General features: G+C 36.1%; 1 protein-coding gene across 4 annotated transcripts in view; it reads left to right on the forward strand.

Annotated features, from left to right (window-relative positions):
- AKAP6 (A-kinase anchoring protein 6) overlaps nt 1-22,924 on the forward strand; it is a 298,890-nt gene that overhangs the window by 188,359 nt on the left and 87,607 nt on the right. For all 4 annotated transcript variants that reach the window (XM_052782579.1, XM_052782583.1, XM_052782582.1 and 1 more), the window contains one exon: nt 17,205-17,353. In XM_052782579.1, coding sequence (XP_052638539.1) covers nt 17,205-17,353 — 149 coding nt within the window. The remainder of the gene's footprint in view (nt 1-17,204; nt 17,354-22,924) is intronic.

Here is a 22,924-nt window from a genome sequence, read left to right on the forward strand (position 1 = left end):
TTTGACTATTTGTGTTGGTTTCAGTCTAGCTGTGGTTTTGCAGGATATAAAATATGGTGAATACAACAGCACGCCATGAAAAGCACTCAGCAAAGTATTCTTTTAGCTGTAACGCTCTTTTAATTTCAGGGAGAACTGTCAAAATTCCACAAAATGTCCTGCAGAATTCCACAAAATCTGGCAATTTGCACAAAAGAGATCTAGCTTTTTTTTAGCTGGAAGCATTGTAGATTCAGTGTCTGGAAAGCCTTACATTTGAGATGTGTGTGTGTGTGCGCGCGTGTGTTACGAATATGAAACACAATGTAGGATTTACTCCCATGGAGAAAAAGTGCTTAAAATTGATTAAGTGAATCTTTCCAGTTTTAAAGCATTTTTTCGTCTTCATGTTTCTTTCATGAAAGTTCTTTCCCATTTAACAAAAAGAAACAAAGAGAACCCTGATGTGACATTGATGTGGTACTTCTAGGAGCTTCAGAAAGGACATACTCTTTTCTCTGCACATGTACATGCTGTCTTTGAGATCTGCAGATATTTGGATGCAATATGAATAGAGTATATAGTCCTTTAACATCATCCATTCCTTTGACTGCCAAGTGTAGTGGAGGTTCAGAACGTGCAGAAATTGTAGAAACAGATCTAGGTTTCAGCTGACAGTATTATTCAAGCCAACACATCCAACATCTTGCTGTGAGAACTGTATAATAATAATTAATACACATTCCACCTCTACGTATTGAGAAAGGAAACACAGGAAATAAAGTGAGTGGATCAGAAATCTTCTTTGTGGTAATAATGAGATTGTAGAAATGGAACTTAACGTATTTAAAGCAAAGCTGTCAGGATCATATGGGTAAACGCATAACAGAAGGAAAGGATTAGGAAGACAAAGGTATCTTTGCATTGTTTGGAAATGTATTTTGAAAGATACTGATGTTAAATTGTATTTAAAGAAGGATTTTTAGGCTGGAGCTCTGCGCCATTTAATTTCACAGGCTTGGATGGGGTTCCTTATGTTAGATATGCTTCTAAATAAGAATTTTAACTTCAGATGCAAAATAAAACACAGTCATAAAGACCTTGTCTGTATCAAAGAAATATTCCTGTATTTGGTTTGAAAGCATAAGTGTAACTGCACTTGTTCAATTTCCCTTGCTTATAGAACTTTTACAACTGTAAATGGGACCTGCTGGGCAGAAAGGCTGATCTTGAACCAGCTCAGTTGTATCACTACAGCTCCCCAATGACTTGAGCTCCCAGAGGTGATGATGCTCAGCAGTGGGCTTTGTGACACAGTAGGGCAAAAAGTTTTGGAGCAACAGGCTAGTTCTTGAGGATGCTGTTTAAGGCTCTGAGCAAACTCAAGAAGACGTTCAGTTCATGTTTGCAAACATGTGTTTGCAGTCATAGGCTTACTTACTCTGGGGAGCAGCATGATGTTAAAATGTTACGTGTTAAAACAAGCATGATGGGAAACAAAGCTAGTACTGTTGATAGGACATTTATTTTTAAAATGCCAGCTCTGGAAAATACTGTCTTGGACTCTGCCATAAAATTAACAGTGAGCAATGGATCTGATTACAGCTGAATTATTTTGATTTATAAAGCAACTATTTAGATACACACACACACATATATATAATATACATATTTATAAATTTTAGACAGAAGTTTCAAAGTATTATGTGAGCTTTCTTCATATTTTAGATATTCTTAAGAAATCTTTCCCACTATTTTAAATGTTCAGTTAAACAAGATGTACATTTTATATGTATATTTCTCTTTTTTAAAATATTATGATGTATTTAAAGAAAGTAAGAATTGATATGTTGTATGATTTACAGTCTTCGAAAAAAATAACATAGTCATAACTTTGCAGTTTTTGTGATGCATGAAGATCAGATTTTTTAATGTTGGTTAATGCTTTACTAATTAAAGTGTGCATGTTAATTAAAGCAGAGGCTAATGTTAATTACCTATATTAATGGAATCTCATGTAGCACCTGCCTGAAGCAATGGGTTCAATTTTCAAAATATCTCAATTAAGGCTGAAACTTTTGATTTGCATCTAGTAGGGTTTCAATTAACTGCATTGCAAACTTAAATAACACACTTAAAGGGATAATATCACCAATCACATGCAGCACAGTGGAATTGGTCGGTTCAATTATTGACTACAGCTATGAGAGCTTTCACAGTTGGTAGGTAAGTACTATGGTATTGGCAAGTGATTATTGTCTAGGGCTGTCATCACTTCTGTGGCTGTTGTAAGAGAGATGTTAAATTGCTGTACTTGGGTCTCACTGCAATTCCATTGTTGAGGGAGACAAAAATAGAATGATGTTTGCTCACATCCAGTGTTTAATGGTGAAGATTCAGCTTGTTCCTCTGAAATAAATGACCACTGTTCCATGACATGGTAAGGCATTTTATCAAATGGGAAAGCAGCATTTGTGATAAAGTGTGCAATGTTGCAGTGTACTTCTTAGCCAAGCCAAGAGATGTGATTGTATTCCCAATCTCTGTTTCAGCCACCACAGCACTATGTGTTGACATAGGAGCTTTTAATGAGCAGCTTCAGGAAGCGATTAACAAAGCACTAGAAATAGATGCAATCATGCTGATTGGAAATTCTACCTAAGCTCCATAAACAAGACCGTAATGTCCTGCTACCATACAACTTTCTATGGTAATTATTCCTGATAGCTCCAAGACTTGAACTTTTAATCTGAGCCTACTCCAATAAGACATTGATGGTTCAGTTATAATGAAACCAAGATCCAAAAAAAGCACACTAACTTTTGTCGGTTTGGACACACAGTTGAAGAATGGATGTAGGGTTCTGTGGTAGGATCCAAATTTTGGTCGAACATGTAATGCAAAAGTATCTCCAAGCATAATTCCTATGTGGCCTTTGTGGAAACAGACCACTGGAGGCTCAGTTTTCAATGATGCTCAGCAAAGAAGACCTGGAGCACAAGGTTAGCCTGTGGCTATATTATCAGGATCTCTCACCTGTACCCATATATTTTCCTGCTAAAAATGTCCTTAGGCCTTAGACCATCCCACTACAGTGGGTGCTGACTATCTGTATAATAGATTGCCTGTGCCTGTTAATAAAAGCTGTAATAGTCTATTGTAACACTCTAGGCTTAATGCCTCCATTTTAATTAATGCTATGACAAAAGCAAAAAAATCTTCACAGTATCAATCAATCTGTTTAAGGAATTTGTGAGATTAGAATAAAACCCTTTTACCAAACTGCATTTAAAATACTTGTTTTAAAATATTGTAGTGACCCTTGACTTATGGGTTATCAGTTTGTGACCTCTCTTTGGTCTAGATTAATCAGTGTGTAATGATTTTTGTTGCTATTTTCACTTCTAAGGAGCCCACGTCATGTTGTAAGGTCATTAGATGGTTTAGAACTCACACTTTTTTTGTCTCCAGAAACAGATTAAGGTCTATCATAATCTGAGTGCCCAGAATCCACGTGTAGTAATACTCAACTTCTTTAACAGTATAATGTTTTTTTACATGTACTCTATGGGCACAAAGTATTGTCTTATTTATGGTTACTGGAAATGTGCATCCTTTAATTAAAGCTTTCCCTTGACAGATATTTCTTGTAGTACTTGAACTTCAGTTTTCCTGAGTCAATATGCATCTTATTTTAGCTGCGGAAAAGTCACATTTTCATGGGTCAGGTGTTAAAATAAAAAGATGCAGCAGGCATGCATATGATACTGTGATATGTTATTGTCATCTCAGTTATACTTCCTAATACTGTTTGAAGGAAAAAGATTAAATTATGCAGTTGTATAGTCACAAGAATATTTGTTACACACATATGTCATCTTTGGACATCTACATGTTGAGGAGTGATTTTGCTATTCTCAGTATGCTTTGGACCTGGCTCCTTTTCCTTGTGAAATGAAAATGTTTGTTTGTATCCATTTAAATATCTGTCTAAACTTAAGTAATAATAGCCAAATGTCTCCTGTTTGTTGGACTCTTGGTAGCACAGAATACTGTAACAGTAAATCTTGTATTAATTCAGGAATTTTAACTACATTTTGAATGAGAAATAATACAGCACCAAACTGGCAGTATCTTGTGTAATGGTCATGTCTTTGATGAATATCTGTTGAAATCATTGTATTTACAAGATTACAGAGTTTAGGTCTCTCTGGGTATTAGTTGGCCCAAAGGCACTTAGCCAATTAAGGCTATTGGAAAAAATGAAAGCAATCCAACCTTAAGCTTTCTGAAAGGAATCTTTAACACCATTTACTTCTCTTGCTGTATAGGGACTATAGCACTTTCAATACCTTGGCTATATTTGGTTTGGTTTTATTTAGCTGGGGTGTTTTTGTTAGATATGAGAGAGAGAAAAATGTTTAATTCATTGTTCAAATTATGAAACAATATTACATAAAAAGCACCCTGAACAAGTGATTCTACAGTATCATTTTATTAGGGAGCAAGGAAGAAGGCAGCCATGCAAATTTGGATGGATTTTTGTCAATGGTGATTTGAAAGGCACACCTGTACAGTTCTTATTCTTACATTTTGGCATATGTACTCCTCCAGGAATGTTTGCTTTATGAGTAAGTGAAGACCTTAGGTGCTTTAGCCAAATCAGCAGATTTGGGCCTGGAGTCATGACAGGTTTGTAATGGAGGTCTTGGGGAAGAGTAAAACAACTACAAGTACACAGAAAGCAGTCAGTTATACTGTGGTGTTTTCAACAAAAATGGAAAGAGCAAATAGATTGAGTTGCATTGGGTAGTCATGGGCTAGAATGTGTGGTATATTTTTTAAAGGGTTCACATAAGACCAAACTGTGCAGTTTTTACCCCGGCAAAATTCCCTTTTACACTGTGGAAAGCTTTCCTAAATACAGTATCTAAAGAATTTGAGTGCTGGATATTGTTTTTTCTTTTAAAGTTATTTTTGGAGTTTTGACACACATAACATAGATGTGAATCAAAATCTACCTTAAAGTGCTAAGATAAAAGGTTTCCACTAAATTTTGTCTTGGTAATGCAATAAAGTGTTATCACATTAGAATCTTGTCAAAGTAAGGTGTCTAACATGTTTCTGAAAAGGCAGTATTCATGAAAAAAAGAAGTTTTTATTGTTAGAAAAGAGATGTCACTTTTGTTACATTTTAGGGCTTTAATTGTTCTGTTACTTTGTCTTAGCCTTGAACAGTCTCTCTACATGAGTGGATCGTATCTTAATATTTTATATGTATATATAAACTGAGGTTTTTAAAAATAATTTTATATCACATCTGTTTTTACTGCATGTTGCTGCATGTCTCTAGAGGCATACAGCATTTTTATTTTCAAGTAAATTTATATTAGTTACAGTCTCCAGCTGTTTTAGATATAGAATCATTTCCTGTTGGTACAGTTTCCAGGACAATTCCCTTTTTTTCTTCTCAGAAGAATGAGAAATTTAATTTAACAAAGACATCCTATAATTGCCTTTGTATCTAGCAAGGTATCTAGCAATCTAAATATTTTATTTTATTTAAAACATCTGTCTACATAATATCATACGACTATGCAAGCCTATATCAGCCTTCTGAAAGACAGCTGCTGCCACTTTTATTTAATTTATAAGAGACCAACAAAATTGCTCCTTAAGATAAAGCCTGTCTGCCACTGAGTCATATATAAAAAAATTTTGCAAGATGAAAATTGCTTGCATTTACAGTTCTTGTTAAACTAATCTAGGTCTTTTTCAAATTTAGAAGCATCGTTTTTCCTTTTCCCTCTGCCCCCCACCCCCCACAAATCACTATGGAAACATAGGAACTTTAAATACACATTTTTTAGAAGCTCATTTTATTAAGATTGAAGGTACATTTCTGTTTAAGATGAAATGCAAACTGGAGTTGCATCTTAATTGCTCACTTGTGGGATCTATTTATCTCCTGCTATCTTCATTTTCACAAACATTTGGTGGAAATTATACTGGTCAGAATTTTCATGCAGTTTTTCAGAAAATACATAGGGGAACTGATAATGTCAATATAGATCTTTATCTGTTTTGTGTTACTAAGCTTTGTTTGCAATGATTGTAAACTGTTTCTTCGTATGAAGCAACTCATACTGAAAAGAAAATATATAATAGATAGTATCAATTTAGGTACCGCAGCAGTCCTAGAAAAATAGATATAGGCATTCTACAGTATGTCTAAATAAGACAAGTTTACCTTTTCCAGGGAAGTAATCAAAATACTCCTTTTTGGACAACTAAGAGTATGAAAGGAAAATGTTTATAGTTCCCTACTGGCACACAGTTATGATTGACAGGAAAAACCAACATGTATGCCACATGAGACATCTTGTTCAGGAACTTTCAGGAGGGTAGTAAATTGGTGTTGGCACAAACACAAAAAAATAAAATGACTTGATTCAGCAGTTTTCAATTCTAAATCCCCAGGCTCCAAAGAAAGAAGTAAATATTCATCAAATGATCAAAATTTATATTGATTTTTATTCTGCATTAGCAGCTCAAAGTCAAGATTCTTGACAGGGTGGATGTCGGTTTGAATGATTCTCTTTGAAATAAGGATACAGGCACCGGGCTGAGTGCTACTGTGCATTCCTGAACCATAGGAAAAGACTATTAGAACCCTAGGAAGCTAAATTTTTTAAAGCACAGTATAAAGGCATTCTTGTTCTGTACTGTTTTGATAACTAAATTGTTGTTATTAATATGTAAAGTAATTCTTGTTGTTCCTGCTTTACTCCATCCTTTCCATTATCATCTAAGGACAACTTTTTTATAGTACTTCACAGGGGAACAGTAGTTCATGTACAATAGTAACCCAGTTAATATCAGTTCTTCCCAAAGTGTATTTTAGAGTGAAGTGCTAGTCTGGCAGAGCAAAGGAAGCAAATATTGTACCTGCACATTATACATCTTTAATTTTGCAGTTTCTGCCAGGGAGTAAATAAAGATCTTGGGGGAGGGGGTGGGGGAAGGAGGGTGGAAATCCAGGGGAAGAGAATGTGAGCATGAATGCAGCACTGAAACACAAATGTGATGACTGTGATTACCGAGCTGTGAGATTTAATGAGAAAGCCTGTATTAGAGTGAAGTAGAAAATCATAACCATCACCTCTAGTCTATAGGAGTATAATTGGATCTCAGCCCCCAGCAAAAAGTAAATAAGTTAGTGACACTTTTAACAAACTTAAATATATTGAGAATAAAAGGGGAAGTTATCTCCATTACTGTACTGTTGCAGTATACTGGGGTTTTTTTAAGTATCTCATCTTGCATTAAAATGAGATTCATTGTCGTAAAATGGAAAAAGAGAATAGTAAGTGTGTGGTTGGGGGGGAGGGTTAAATAAAAAGCAAAGTGAGGCAGAAATACTATCAAAGTGTTAACAAATTTCCCAAATGTCCTTGGTGTTTACAATTCAGCAAACATCTTTAACAGCATAGCTTTAAAATTAAATTTTACAAACATTATGGGTAATGCTTTAATAGTATGCAAATTGCAATGAAGTCAGCAGCGGCAAAGCTGACCTCTCAGCAATACAAATATTTTATGTTTAAAACAGTTATCTTTTCACAGTTTCCTCTACCTTAGTAGGTGTCAGGTGCTTCAAGAGGGTCCTCGTCTGAGGATCATAAATAAACTCAAGGGAGCAGCAATCTGTGCCTGCTTTTTATACACAACAAGGCAGTTGTACAAATCAACATATTCAGGTATATGTTTTGCTGTTGCTACAATAATTACTAATATTCTACTAAAAATATTTTTTAAAATTCCCTCAAAATTCTTTTTTGAATTTTCTGTTTCTAATTTTCCTCAAAACCCGTATATATATCTCTCACATATATATGGATAGGAAAAATAATGTACAGAGAAAAATACCTAGTCTACATTTCCTTGCTGTTATTAAATAAATTCATTAAGTTAATATGTAGTTTTTATCCTCCTTCTTACTCTTCCTATTCTTATTTAATCTTGCAGTGGAGACAGAGTCCGGTGTTCACATCTGCACAGTTTTATATCATTAATAGTTAAATATCTAAAAAGTTGTTGAAAAAAAAAATTCTCCCAGTAAGAGGGTAAAGAGTGATCTTAATTTAAAAAACAAACAAACAAGCAAAACCACTTACATTTTATAGTATGAAAACATTCCCATATCTAGGGGTAATATAACATCAAATAGACTATCTAGGCATGGAAAGGATCTACTTCAATTTCAGAACAAGCAAATAAGCATTCAATGAGAGTCTTTGTGGTACGCTCAGTGTAGGAGTTTGGACTTGAAAATGCTTGATACTATTGAGCCACTCAAAATATTGAATCAAAAGGAGTCTTTAGCCCAAAACTGCAATTTTGTGAGTGGGTACATATAGGAAATTGTGGAACTAGTTGTTATATATATACATATTTGTAATGATTAGGTTAATAAATATGAAACATTTCTCAAGCATATAGAAGTTTAAAATGGAGCTACTTGGAAAAAAAAATCGAACTCTTTATGCAGTATTTAAAATAATTACTATGTAACATGCACACAAATGATGTAGTATTACAGAAAAAAAGATTTCACATTTTTTCTGTATTATGGCATCATTTACTAGTCATTTCTACATTTTATGTATGTTCCTTTCAGCATAAGTAACAGAATTACACAAAAATCTCTGCTCATTAAAAGATACCAAAACATAAACCAGGAATACTATTACAGTACAGTAAAATTAATTAACAGTCAACGTGTATTACCAAAGTAACTTCAGATTCATACATTGCAAGTTTAAAGAAGTAAATAATTACCTTATATTTACTTCCAAATGAGATTTTTCATTATAATAAATTCAGATAACTTGGAAGCCACTTTCTACAAATAAGTCATCAGGTTTCATTTCACTGTAAGGCAGTACAGCTCCCAACGGTGAGAAAAGAGATTTCTCTAAAATATGCACAAAGTAGATCTCTGAGCAAAATTTCCAAGAAAAAGGCCATAACATTTTTATATTAGTTCAGTCATGCCTTCTTGGGATGTGTTGGGTAGTTTTTCCTAGGAGGTATTGGTTTTGCAAGACCTACCTTCCCTCATTATTTTTAAATAGAAATGTACATGTCAATCTGCTGCAGAGTTGGGGGCGGAGGAATGCGCACCATCACTCTGGAATTTCTCTTGCACACGTGTACTGTCCTGAATTCTGAACATTGGTAACTTTAACCTTAAGGCCATGGCCATTTTGAATGCCCAGCCCTACAGACCGAGTTAGGTGTGTTGCCTGTCCATATGGTTTGGTACACAAGCCTTTTAGAGGAGCATGACTTTTAGAAATATCAGTGCTTTGGATGATAGGCAGACTCTTTAACAATCTCTTTTTAAGCCACTTCATTGCTCTAAAAGTGCAAACAGAGGGAATGGTAGGAACAATCAGACCTGTGCAAATAATGGAGGTTTTAATTAAGTAAGATTAAGTTTACAATTTTAGCACATTGAGGAAAGACTTTCTGTGTTTGACTAGTCTTTCTTCTTCTTGACTACTTGGGCATCTTGAGGCTGCCGTGGAAAGGTATTCAACCTTGTGTTTAAGTACAACATATCTGTGTTCTGACCTGTCATAACAAATTGTTTTCTTTGCCAGACAGGAAAGAAACCAAGACAAAAGGTTGTGTTGATGAATTGCTACTTTAATAGGACAGATTCTTCTGGGTTTGTAAGAATGGGACTATTTGGGCTTACAGTCCTTGTTTTTGGCAAGGGAAGTGTCACTGAAGGAGCTGGAAGGCATGTGGCAGTTTCGATGAAGTGCACTCTAACTGTTACGTTGATGGGTTCGGCTGGATCTGCATCCTTGTTAATTTGTGTATTCTGCCTGGTTTTAGCAAGCGCTGTTCTGTCATCCCAGCCCTTTCTGTTGTCAGAGCAAGCCTGTTCCCCACCTGGCCCCTGGTTGTTACAATCCCTTTTTTGCATCCTGCCTGTCACTCTCTTGTTCTGCAGGCTGGAGGTGCAGACCTGGAAGACAAGAAAAGTAGCAAAAGATACTGGCCATTGTTGAATTCCCACTCTTACAAAGACTTTTTTTTACCCTGCAATTTCTGGATGCTATTGTCAGAAACTATCCACAGTCTTGGAAGTCTCTGGAGGGACTTTCATCCTTTCATACTTGTCTTCAATGCTTTTTTGGTATTTGTGATATAGGGAATTTCTCTGGGTACATAGCTGAGATCTGTTTGATGCACAGGGCAGGCCATGCTCTTGTGTTGTATTTAGTGTTACACTGAACAGAACCAAAGGCAGGGGGACAGTCAGGAATTAGACACCAGAGGTCCAGATTTTAAATTAACAGCAGGATCAGGACACCTCCATGGATTTGCTCAGACAATGCTGCTGAGGCCACGCTACTGATTGCATTTGTACTCCACAGTCCTGAAGTCACAGGTCATGTTCCTAATCTTTATAACAAAACAGAAAAAAAAAAAAAGTATTTCTGAAAGCCAAGGGAAACCCTGCAAAAAGATGTTGCCCCCCGTTATTTCTGATGGCTCTTGGAATTGCCTGAAGCTCTACTTATTATAACACAGCCCTACTATCTAAAATTTCATTTTATGGCTCCTGTGGACAGGCTTAAAATTCACTGTGCTGTTACTGCTGTTACTTAAACTCTACAATGAGTTTAAGTACCTTGATAAGTAAGAATGTTGTTGCCTAGTAATTTTGCTCGTTCTATGTGGAGGTTTCACATTGTTGTGATGGTTTTAGTACACTGAAAAACAAAGTGATAAAGTTATTACTACTATAAAAGCATTTTTGAGATTTATGATGATAAAAACACTTTGCTAAGATTTTAACTGGTAACAAGCATGCCCTGATTAACAGAATTAATTTCCTGCATGATCAAAACACAGCATGCCCTTTATAATAGGACTATCAAATGTTCAACTCTCAGTAAACACATTTTACGCTGTAGGATTATTTTTTAATCTGATTCAGTCCTGAAGAGAGTGTGCAAGATGAAGGATGGAAGAGGCAGGAGAGCCAAAAGCAGGAAGGGTAACAGACTAAGAAAGAAGTCAACTGCAGCAATGTCCCTGTTTTAATTATGCAGAAGGAGGGGGGGGAAAGAGAAAAGAAAAAAACCAACAGAAGATAAGAGTTACCATCCTGCTTCAACAACAAAAACAAATGCCTACACTTAGGGTAGAAGCAGTACTTCTAAGAAGTCACTTGAAGTCCAAAAAGCCTAACATTGCCAAGTGGTGGACTCGATGACCTTAAAGGTCTTTTCCAACCTAAATGATCCTATGATTCTGTTATACAATGCCATTTTATATGTTGGGGTGACTTCTTGGAAGTACTGCTTCTACCCTAAATGTTTTCAGCAACAGACTTGTTGGCTGGCTGTGGGGATGGAGTGGTGGATGATCAAGTCTGTCTGTATAGAGTCTTTGGTCAAACTCCGGCCTGCCAAAGAACTCTTCCTGTAAGCTACATCTCCATGGAAGATATTTTGAGCTGTGTACTCCTCAACATAATTTTATTCAGTAGCTGCATCTGTGACAGAGCCAGGGTCTGTTTCATGTCCTGTAATAAAGCTTTCTCCACAACTTTATCATGTGGAGAAATAGACAGAATATTGTGAACAGAAAACAACAAAAAATGCTTGAGGGCACAGATATGACCACATAAGTGCGACTGTGATCAACTTAATTCTGTTAAGGAATTACTCCCAATTTTATCTCTCAAGAAATTCACCAATTACAAAGATATAAAGAGTGCCAAGCTGGGATGCGCATCCTTTTACAATAGTGCAGCTGAGTTTGCACTTCTATAAAATATACATATAGGTGTATAGACTTCTAAGTCTACATGCTGCATGATGCCATCTGACCACCTCCTTGTTTGGTGGAAACTGGAATTTATGCTTTAATTAAAGAGACAATGTTTTTACCCAGCTTAAGTTCAGATAATGGCAGTGGAATTGAACTATGTCTGTATTTCATATGTAATTTTATAGTAATTACAGTCTAGTGTGGCAGTGGTATAGCTTTTCTACAGCACTGTAGAGAAAGAATAATGCAAGATAGGATACTTTCATAATTCACATTCAACTGAATGTATTATAATTTGTATATTTAAAACACAGAATAGTTTGCTTACAGTAACATAGTTTTTAACAAAAGACTTGTGCTCCCTAGGAAACACTGTCTGAAAATACTTTCCTTTCAATACTGTGCTGGTTTTGGCTGGGATAGAGTTAATTTTCTTCCCAGTAGCTAGTATGGGGCTAAGTTTTGGATTTGTGCTGGAAACAGTGCTGATAACACAGGGATGTTTTTGTTCTGGCCAAGCAGTGCTTACCCAGCACCAAGGCCTTTTCTGCTCCTCACCCCACCCCACCAGCGAGCAGGCTGGGGGTGCACAAGGAGTTGGGAGGGGACACAGCCGGGACAGCTGGCCCCAACTGACCCAAGGGGTATTCCAGACCACATGATGTCATGCTCAGTATATAAAACTGGGGGAAGAAGAAGGAAAGGGGGGGGACGTTCAGAGTGATGGCGTTTGTCTTCCCAAGTAACCCTTACGTGTGATGGACCCCTGCTTTCCCGGAGATGGCTGAACACCTGCCTGCCTGCGGGAAGTGGTGAATGAATTCCCTGTTTTGCTTTGCTCGCATGTGTGGCTTTTGCTTTGCCTATTAAACTGTCTTTATCTCAACCCACGAGTTTTCTCACTTTCACCCTTCTGATTCTCTCCCCCATCTCACTGTGAGGGAGGTGAGTGAGCGGTTGTGTGGTGCTTAGTTGCTGGCTGGGGTTGAACCATGACAAACACCAATTCAGTGATATTTATTCTAGTACATTCAATATAAAAAAAAAATTTGCAGCAGAACAACACTAGCTCTGAGTTCTCATCTCCAATTTATGTTGGTGTAAAATCTGAGTCTCTCATTTGACACTGTATACAATATAACCTTTCAATCTCCTTCCTCCCACAGTAACAGCCATTATCCCTTGTCTTGTCTTTCTCCACTTCAGAATAAGGTCATTCTAACATTAGGTCTAACAAGAAATACAATGTATTTTCATTGATTTGTATTGTCACTGATACCCCTTCATGTTATATAGTAATCTGTATAGTAAAGGACATTCTATGTTGTCATGCAAAGCCAGTCTTAAGGAACAGATTCTGCACCCCAGGCTCCCTCAGTTTATTTATAAGGTCTTGCTTTTTAGAAAATGAGCTTTCTGACAATAGCCTTGAAAATATTTACCATAATTAATCAATCACTAGAACTGAATATTTGACACTGGTATAGAATTTTTTCCCTGTTTTTCCACAGAGACTAGTGTTTTTTCATAGTCTTGTTTAGAGATTAGATCCTCCAGGGTCAGGAAAATGAGACCATTTTGTCATTTGATTATTGGAAATATCTCAGTTTAATTTACAACAGAATATTGTAAACTCATTCCATCCTGGTAGGACAGTGACTGTTAGAGAATCTCTACAAGTGTGTAACCAGACCATCACCGGCATATTTATTGTGGTTTTACTGCAAAAATTGTCAATTAGAAGAGGACCATGAAGTGGAAAACAACTGCTAAGTATCATTCCTTGGTGGTTTTTTTCCATGTTCAATTTTTCAGATTCTGACTTGCTACATCCTCTGAAAAAAAGAAGAAACTGAATTCCACTTCTAAGATGGGGCACTAAGAGTAAATGAATGATTGCCTCCCACCCACTTTCTATTACATATATTTGGGATGATGCATATCTCAGTAGACTTTCTCAGGATTTGCTAGATATTCATGTCCATAGAGGTGTGTTTGTGATAGAGATTAAGTTCTTATAGCTGTGTTAAGTAACAAGAAAGCGCATGTAGGGCAATCTGAAAATGCACACTTCAAATAAGCTAGAAGGTAAAGCAAGTCACTTTTCTATATTTGATTAGCAATTAATAAAGTTGCTACCTTATTCTGCCAGAATACTTCAAAACTAGTCCTTCATTATCACTAAAGATTTTAACTTGAAAATTAACTGCAGTAGATTTATTGCATATCTGTGCTGTGTACTATTTTCTAGATTGTGCCTTGTGCCTGTTAGTTCAGCTTCTGCAGAATGTAGGTTTTTGAGACTTAAACTGATCAATACCTACTCGAGGTCTTCAAAGCCTCTTTGGATTTGCAGTTGATATCAGTGGAACAGGGACAAAAAAATGCTTAAGTACAGCAGCGAGATAGATGAATTCATACAGAAAAGAAATCAGAGAGATCCATCTGAAACTCTGTGCTGCCTGAGTTTGAGTTGCTGTAAGTATTCACAATCGTTGAAGACAGAAATCGGGTTTAAAAACAAAAATAGTTGATTTATAGAGGGATCATACTTCTGAGGTACAAGAACTGGGACACAATTGCTTGTATTCAGGAGTCGTAGAGTATGACATTGATGGAGTTCATAATCCTCAGTACAAGAGGGCCTTATACCTGTGAGGAAGAAATAGTGGTTTCTCATTCATCCCTCTCCATATATTTATTTGCTCTTTCCATCCTGTTTTTCCTTTCACCCCACTATTCTATTTCATCCTCCTTTTTCTTCTCCCATTTTCCATATACATTAATGATTTGCCTGTTTACAAATATTTTTGCAAGTGAACAGAGAATGAAAGATCTGTATCAAGCTGCTTGCTTTATTTTTCTTGTTTCTTATTTTAAAATACAGAGGAAATTATAGAGTAGGGAATTAGAAAATGCCAGAAAAATGTGTATCTCAAGCATTGGGATAGTTGTGCTCTTTGAGAAATAGCATGTGTTCATATAGTTAAGAGCTGAGTTTTAATTCATATGTGTGAGGTTCCAGAGTTTAGGCTACATATGAATTCCCTTCTTTTGGAGTACTGGGGCGGGGTGGGGGGAGGAGGGGGTTGTATACATAATTTCAACGACAGCCACCCCCCCCCCCCCAGCCCCCCCCAACCCCCACCCTAAAAACCACCCAAAACCCACAGGAAAAAAGCAAGAATTACTTATCTTGTTTTCCAAACCCATCCTGAAAATCAGGGAAATGGTTTGCTTAAAGTTTTCCACAAGATTTCACCTCTAGGTTTCAAACAATCATGAAGATTTTAATTGATAATGTAATTGTTTTAGAAAGTTGCTGGTCACTCACAACAGGGCTTTAGACTGAAAGTGTCATGTCAACCATAACTAAAATAAAAACAACTGGTGAATAACCTCTTTCTGGTAAGAATAAATTAAAAGAACAAATTCATACCCTTATGTGGACAATACAAAATACTCAGCTGGAAGATTATCCTCACTGGTGAAGAATCCTTCCAAAAAAGAAACTTGATCAGGAACCCCTGTATACTATGGAAGTGGATTGTTTATCAACCTAAAGGAAAATGTACTTGGGGGTGGACGGGGAACAAGAAGGTGGTGATGTTTGGGAAGGTGATGATGTTTGTTTATTTGCTGCTTTTGGTCATTTCTGAGTTATATAAAAAGCAGTTTTAATTATAGTTTCTGAAAGAGCATGTTTTATAGCTCTCTCAGACCTTAACATTTTACTCTAACTGGACAGTCTCAACTCGTTAGTCTTGTATTCAGATAATGTTTCTTCATTGGTGACACTGTGTGGTTTAATTTTCCACTATTTTAGACTAGGTATGAAAGCCTTGTATTTCATTTATGTACACACTAAGAGACCTGCATGGTTTACTTGGAATTTTTGTCTTCTATGTCCTTGGAAATTTGCTAATATTTTTTGTTGTTTTTTTTTTTAATTTCTCAAAAACATATTGGGGTTTACTGCCAAACATAACAAATCTCACTGTAAGAAGCAACTGAGAGAGAAAGCTGTAAATGTTTGAAAGAGAAATTTTAAAAGGAAATGGAATTTCCAAATCAGCTACATTATTACTCAGCAAAAATTGCACCAAGGCAAGGCATAAGCAAATATACATGTAACCGTTATTACCACAAGCTTATAAAGACATTCCAACCTTCCTTCAGACTTTCCCTACTGACATTCTTCAGTGCCTATTTCCCTTCACTTGCCTGCATTTTTCCCAGTTTTTGCAGATTTCCTCCTCTCTAGCCCTTTCACTGCTTTCTCTTCACAGCTGCCATTGTTCCATAGATTGGTAACTCTGTCGTGCTGTCGGCAGCCAAGCAAACTCTTCACTTCCTTGCCTCCTGCAGTAGAAAATGTGAGAGTCCTTATACAAAATTTCCTCCATGCTTGTTGCATTTACTTACCATAGCACCAAACAGTTAAGCAGGCCTTCCCCTCCTAATGGAAGTAAGAGTATGTAGTTACGCAGAAGTAGCAGGTCTTGAAGCATTATCAGAATTTGTAATGCGTTTTTCTTTCAGTGAAGCATATTAAAAGAAAACAATGGCATATTGGTCCCAAAGTGCTTTTGAACTTACTCTACCCTCTGTTCTTTGTCCTGTTCCTAGGGGCAAGTGTGGCAAACAGCAGATTTCATCCTTTTATCATCTGGTTCTCTGAGCCTCAGAATAGAACTGATCACCACAGCTGCAATAAATAAAGTGTCTATTCAATAAGTTATGATGCCAAATATTATTCAACATTCTTCTGGCCGGGCACAGAGTCTGATGGAAAACAGCACATCTCACTTATTGCCTTTTTCCTTGCAATTAAAATTGCTGAGTAATCAGTGGATGCCAGATATGGGAAAGCAGAATGTGAATAATGCCAATTTGCTTGGTTTTGTTTACACTTACTATTTAAAACAAAAATTCCTATAGCAATATGGCTTTCATTAATTATGAAGCACAGGCAACGTGTTAACAATATCAGTCTTGAAGCCTGTGAGAAATATGATTTTATGTATCTACCTGTTCTGTCATAGTGCATGATTTCTAATACCTCTTTTGTTCATGTCCAGACATTTTTATGCAGCATTTGATTCGATATACATCTCATGGAATATATAGCACATTCTCTGATAGAAACCTAAATAGTTCAGTTCTAGCATTTGGGGATACACTGTACTTTTCTCTGACTTAATGGTTCAGCCTTTTTGACTATCATGCAAGGAGAAAAATGATAGTGTGAATCATTTGGTTAAAATTGTTGCAGTCCAAAAGTACTTGTTTTAAATGCATTCTTTCTGAATTTTTTTTTTTAAAGTTCTGTTGTGGTTTTTTTTCTCTTTGTTTTCTTTTTCTAGGCTGAGGTTCAGCTATGCTATCTGGAAGCACAAAGAGATGCTGTTGAACAGATGTCCTTAAAGCTGTACAGTGAGCAGTACAACACTAGTAGCAAGCGAAAGGAAGAGTTTGCTGATATGTCAAAAGTTCACACAGTGGGAAGTAATGGGTAGGGAACTATTCTTTTTGTTGTTTTATTCTCACTGATCTGTATTTTTTTTTACATGATATACTTTTTCTTACTTCTAGTTAACCAGGATTTTTCTTCCTAGGCCAAGAGGCAGGGGAAAACTCTCTCTATATATTTATTTTTTTCATATATGAATGCAAAAAATATTGGGTTCTGGATAATTTATCCAAATCGTGGTTTGTTCATAGGACTACTTAACATTATTTAATAGCAATCCATCGTTTTGATTTAAAAAAATGTAATGTGTCCTTTTGCTTCAGGCTTTTATCCTTCAATGGCTTCATATCTTTTGATTTCTTAGCATCTTCCAAGGTAGCATCTTTATAATGTATTTATACCCCTGCAAGACAATTCTCTGTAATCGTTATTCTACTAGTGACTAGGAAATATGAATATGAAGCCATTTGCTTATAGTTCACCATTTCAAATATCCCAGTTTTGTACTTTTCTAGAAAGCTTTAATTTTAACTGTTTTCCCTTGACTTGGTCTTCTCAGTCTGTTTTTTAATAAATGTAAACATACATAGCCCCACACATACATATTTTATATATGTAAGTGTATATATAAAAGCACTCTTTTTTAATAGTTTGAGCAAAGAATCTTGGACAAATTAATCACTGGACTATGCTAAAGTGAAATCTTGCTGCCTGTCCCTTTTTCACAGCCAAGAAAACTTGTAGTTCTGATTTAAGGCTTTTTCTTGAAGGTATTTTGAAAACTGTATCTTCCCAACTGCTAGCTCCCCTGAGTGAACATAAGAACGTACCTGTGAGTTCATAATAGTGTGGGGCAAAAGCAGTACAAAGGAGCCAACTATTGTTCATTGTTTGGGTACACCCTCACCCTGATAGAAGTTTTCTTGTAACCAGTAAACACAGTAGAACTTTTGCCTGCAGTTTCCTATGCAAGGAAAGTCATTGACCAAGGTGTTCATGAGTTCTTTTTCTCCAGAACTTCCTTTTCCAATTGTTAACTCAATGTCAAGGTCTTGGAAACACAGTTTTATTAAATTACCGACTGTAAAGATAAATGAACCTTGTAAACATCCCCTCTTATTATATGGAAGGATGACTGTTTTAGAAAAGTTGATGTGGGCTAATTATGTAGGATTACTGAGATCTTGATTACATATGCAGAAATCTGTCAGATTCTCAAACACGCCAGTGCAGCTAGTGCCAACCATAAAAATAATTTGTTCAGAATTGGTGTGTATATGTATATAAAGGTGCACTGGGAGCTACATATTCAAAAACAGCTTCTAATTTTGCAGCCGCAGTTGAATGTGAGCAAGACTTAAGGTTGGAATTTTGTGGGGGACGTAAGAGAGTAAGGCATCAACAAACATTTGATTTTATTGAGGGTAGGGGACATAAAGCTTTAAGCCTCATGAAAAAAAAAACAGTTTATAACTCTACATACCATACATGTAAAGCAAATAGGCTCTTAAATGTACTTGTTTGCACTCATAATTACATGCTTATTACTGGGAATGGTAACCTACTAGTGTTCCCTACCTTTTCTGTGCCGTGGCCACCTTTCTGGGCCCTTATAGCCATCCCAGCCCTTAGAGGCTCAACAGTGGCTTAAGGGCCCCAAGGACCTGAAGGAGACAAATACAATACCATGTATTTAGCCATTACAGAAACCAGGGTGGGCTGAATTCAGATGGAAAACTTCCAGTTGAACCAGTCTGAGGTATTGTATTGAACATAGTGGAAATGCCTTTCAGCTATATGAAAATACAGTTGATACATTTCCCTACTACATAAAAACTGTGGACCAAAAAACTGTGGACAGAAATTCCGCAGTAGGATGACCTAGCTAGAGACCGAGATCTCTACAGAGAAGGGGCCATTTACATAACTGGGAAAATTAGGGTATCTATCCATTAGCTGTTGTGGAAGTCTGGCCTAAGAGAAAGAAGAGTGAGAACAAGAGTTATTGTAGATGGAGAATTGTTTATATAGCGGGGGGAAATACTTGGGAGGTAGCTTTGTGCAGGTAGCTAAACTGAGATAGGTAAAGTAGTATCTGCAGATAGGGTGATATAAGTGGGTGTGTAAAGAACAGATTTCCTGCAGAACGACACTCCTGTTACAACAGTGATAGAGCAGGCTTACATGTATCTGCATAAAAATGGCTAAAGTGAAAGAGAAGAGAATGAATATCCACTGCAGGAGAACACCAGCTAGCCAGGCAGCAAGTGGTAACCGAGAGTAGTTGAGAGCAGCTGCAAAATATTACAGCAAGTCTGGCTGGAAATATTGCATCCCCTCAAAACTGGGGAGAAGTTTATACAGGTACTATTGGGAGATATGGATACGATATTTACACAACATGAAGGCCAGATCCTGGGATCCTGTCATCACCTAGTATCGGGCCTTCATGAATGAGGCTTTGAGATAAATGCATTAGAGGTGGCTTCAAGTATGCACCGAATATAAGGCAATTTTAAAGCTGTTAAGGTCAGAACTCTGATTTCACCTATATCCTCCTAATAAAAACCTATGAAAGGAGTTCCAAAAAATGATGACCCAGAAACTTGGAAGAATTTTTTGTCTGGCTGAATTTTTTTGGTAGGCATACCAGTGTGTTTACAGTACTTCTAAATACCATGTGAGTTATGCCATCAAAGAAATAACACAAACTGGAAGTGTGTGTTAAACATGGGGAAAAAGGCTGATGGAAATAGCTTCACATTCCTTTTTATTTATTAATGCCACAGACGAACTGGTTTTCTCATGAGAAAGGTGCTCATGAATTTTCATTCAAAATAATAAATTGATGTCCACATTTTAAGAAATATGTTTAGGGTTCAAGGGATTAGACATGCAACTCTGCATATCTGATTCCCTGTTTACCAAGATGAAATATACTTCTTAATGTCATTTTAGTTATTATGTAGCTAATGGTTTTAGCTTATTAACCAACAAACCTATATTAAGGAAGCTATAGTTACCTGCCCTTTAACTAATATTACAGCATTCTTGTTGGCAATGTTTGGGTACTTTTAATGGTGGAATATTTTTTTGCAATAAACAGATGACCTAATTTATTCTTTTTTTAGCGGTTGGTGGATTTGGATAATCAACCAAAATTAAATCTTTTCTATAGTTCTTGCATCTGTGACACATCAGTATTTCAGAAGTTATGCTTTCCCCAATTCTGCCTGTGGCAATATGAAAAAAAAAAGATCTGCTAAGCCCAGAAAAAATAGAATCTGAATAAAAAAGCAATATTCAATATACTACAGAAATACTGACAGGTACATTTGAGTCTTAACCTGTCACTGATCGTACAATTGCTGGGTTTCCTGAATATTTTTTTAACAGCTTAGTAACTTACGTACTCTTCCAAACAGTAATTCGATAGTAATCAGTAGATCCATCCATTAGATGTGAGGCATACATTTTAAAAACAAAGCTTTTTTTTTTTTCCTTTCTAATATCAGAGTTATTTTAGAACAATTTAAAATATTGCAATCAAATTTTTTTACAAAATTGATGATGCTTTGTAGGCTGACTTCACTATCTTTAGGCTCAGGCAAATAACTGCCATAGACAGTTTGCTTAGAAATGCTCCCAGATGACTTTATTTTACAGCAGAAAACCAAAAAAGAGAATAGACACAGTATGTAAACTATGGGGGTAAAAAAAATTACATCTTGCATCCCTTCCTGGTCTTTTTCCAGTGAATCCCGTTTCTCTCACTCTTCGTTTTGGCTTGAGTTCCTGCTTAGAACTTAGCTAGAAATCAAAATGTTTAGCTGTTTCCTAGTGCTTATCTGGGTTTTATAAAGGTCAGGGAAAAGTGCTTTTATGCATCATTAAAAGATCGTTTCATTCTATTACACCAATAAATGGACCAGTTTGGACTGTAACTAAGATGTGGTTCTATAGACGCAAAGCAGGTGTTTGAATCCAGCACATCTTCTGTTTCCCATCATCTTCATATCTTAATTTAGATTTTTCACTGGTGCAAACCATCCAAGTCCAACTGAATTTGTACCAATTTATAGGACATGAAATCTAGCCTCTTATATCATAAAATATATGTTTTAATAACTGCCTGTCAGTTTTATGACTTTGGATAATATTTGGATAAGATGGAAGGGAAAAAAACGAGCAGTAGATACTGAAGATTTAGAATGGTTATACTGCTTTCTGAGGAAGGGATAATGATTCAGTATCACTGCAAATATACCATTCAAAATGGAGTTTAGTTTTATTTTAGTTTCAAAATGATATCTGAGTCAAATACCTCCTGAAACAGGAGAAAAGCCCTGAACTCCAAATGAAACTTTATATTTCAACAATAGTAACTTTCCCTTTTATGCTTGCTCTTCTTTATAATAGCATCATTGCTTACGTTCTCAGGGCAGCAGGCAATTTTAAGTAAGTGCACCTCATAAATTATTGAGTAAAAGTATACTAAGTACAGTGGATTAAACTAAAGAGTTACTTCAGAAGCAGGAATCAACACTTGTGCATTATACAAGACATCCTTTGTTGTCAACTCATTGAAAATAATACCACAGAAGGAAAATGCTTTCTTCTCTCTTGCATGCTTTCTTGCAGAAAGACAGTTCTACTTGTCACAACTTTATCTATAAGCTTTCAAAATTACCATGCATATGGTACTCTAGCTAATAACAACTGAAACTGCAATAGTATTAATAACATTAAAAACATGTTTAGTTTATTGTTTCTCTGTTGAAATACTGCTAATTTTTTTAATGGCGTTGCTAAAAAAGTTGCTAATAATTGGAGAAATTAGCTTTAGTGGAACATGCGCTATTGTTTCATCAATATGGGGTTTTTTGATACTACTGACAAGGCTTTTGTTAGTTCCAGTTTTGCAAGTTTGAAGATCCCTTTTCAAGGGGTATCTTTTCGATGAATGTGCAGTTTTTCAGCATGTACCTTCTGTCTTGTATCACAGTGTTTTAGAAGAATCTATGCTTTACTTATTCACTAGGCTTTCAATAGAGAATCACATTAATCCTTTTAAGCTCCTTATTCTAATGATTTATTTTGTTGAAAACCGTAGTGATCCTCCTTTGAATTTTAATGATTGCTGGCTATTCAAGGATTCATTGTTTTGACTTCCTGTCCTTACCTTTGTTTCTTACATGTCTGTAGGGAACACCTGTCTAATACTGTATCTGGCCTTAGTTCTCACTGGCTTACCATATTCACTCAAGCCTATCTTAAGGCGTTAAGTTGAAATGCTAGCTACTCATCCATGAAAATAAATGTAGGATATTTACAGAGATAGGCAGATAGACAGCAGAGGGATGGCTGAATGGATTGAATCATTTTTCGATGAAAATAATATTTTTATATGAATTATATCAAGATGATTGTTGCAAACTTTGCTCAATATAAAATCAGCACTTTAAAAACCATTAAACAACAACATCTATCGGGGATTTCTATTTCAAAATTTTTGAAGCAAATGCAGTATGCCAACAGTTGTCAGGATTTGGCATCAGCCGCTGAATTTAGGTCATGGCACTGGCTTAAACTGGATTTCAGTTTTCATTTTCA

The sequence above is a fragment of the Harpia harpyja genome, chromosome 3 (assembly GCF_026419915.1).
Source record: "Harpia harpyja isolate bHarHar1 chromosome 3, bHarHar1 primary haplotype, whole genome shotgun sequence".
Classification (NCBI taxonomy): Eukaryota; Metazoa; Chordata; class Aves; order Accipitriformes; family Accipitridae; genus Harpia; species Harpia harpyja.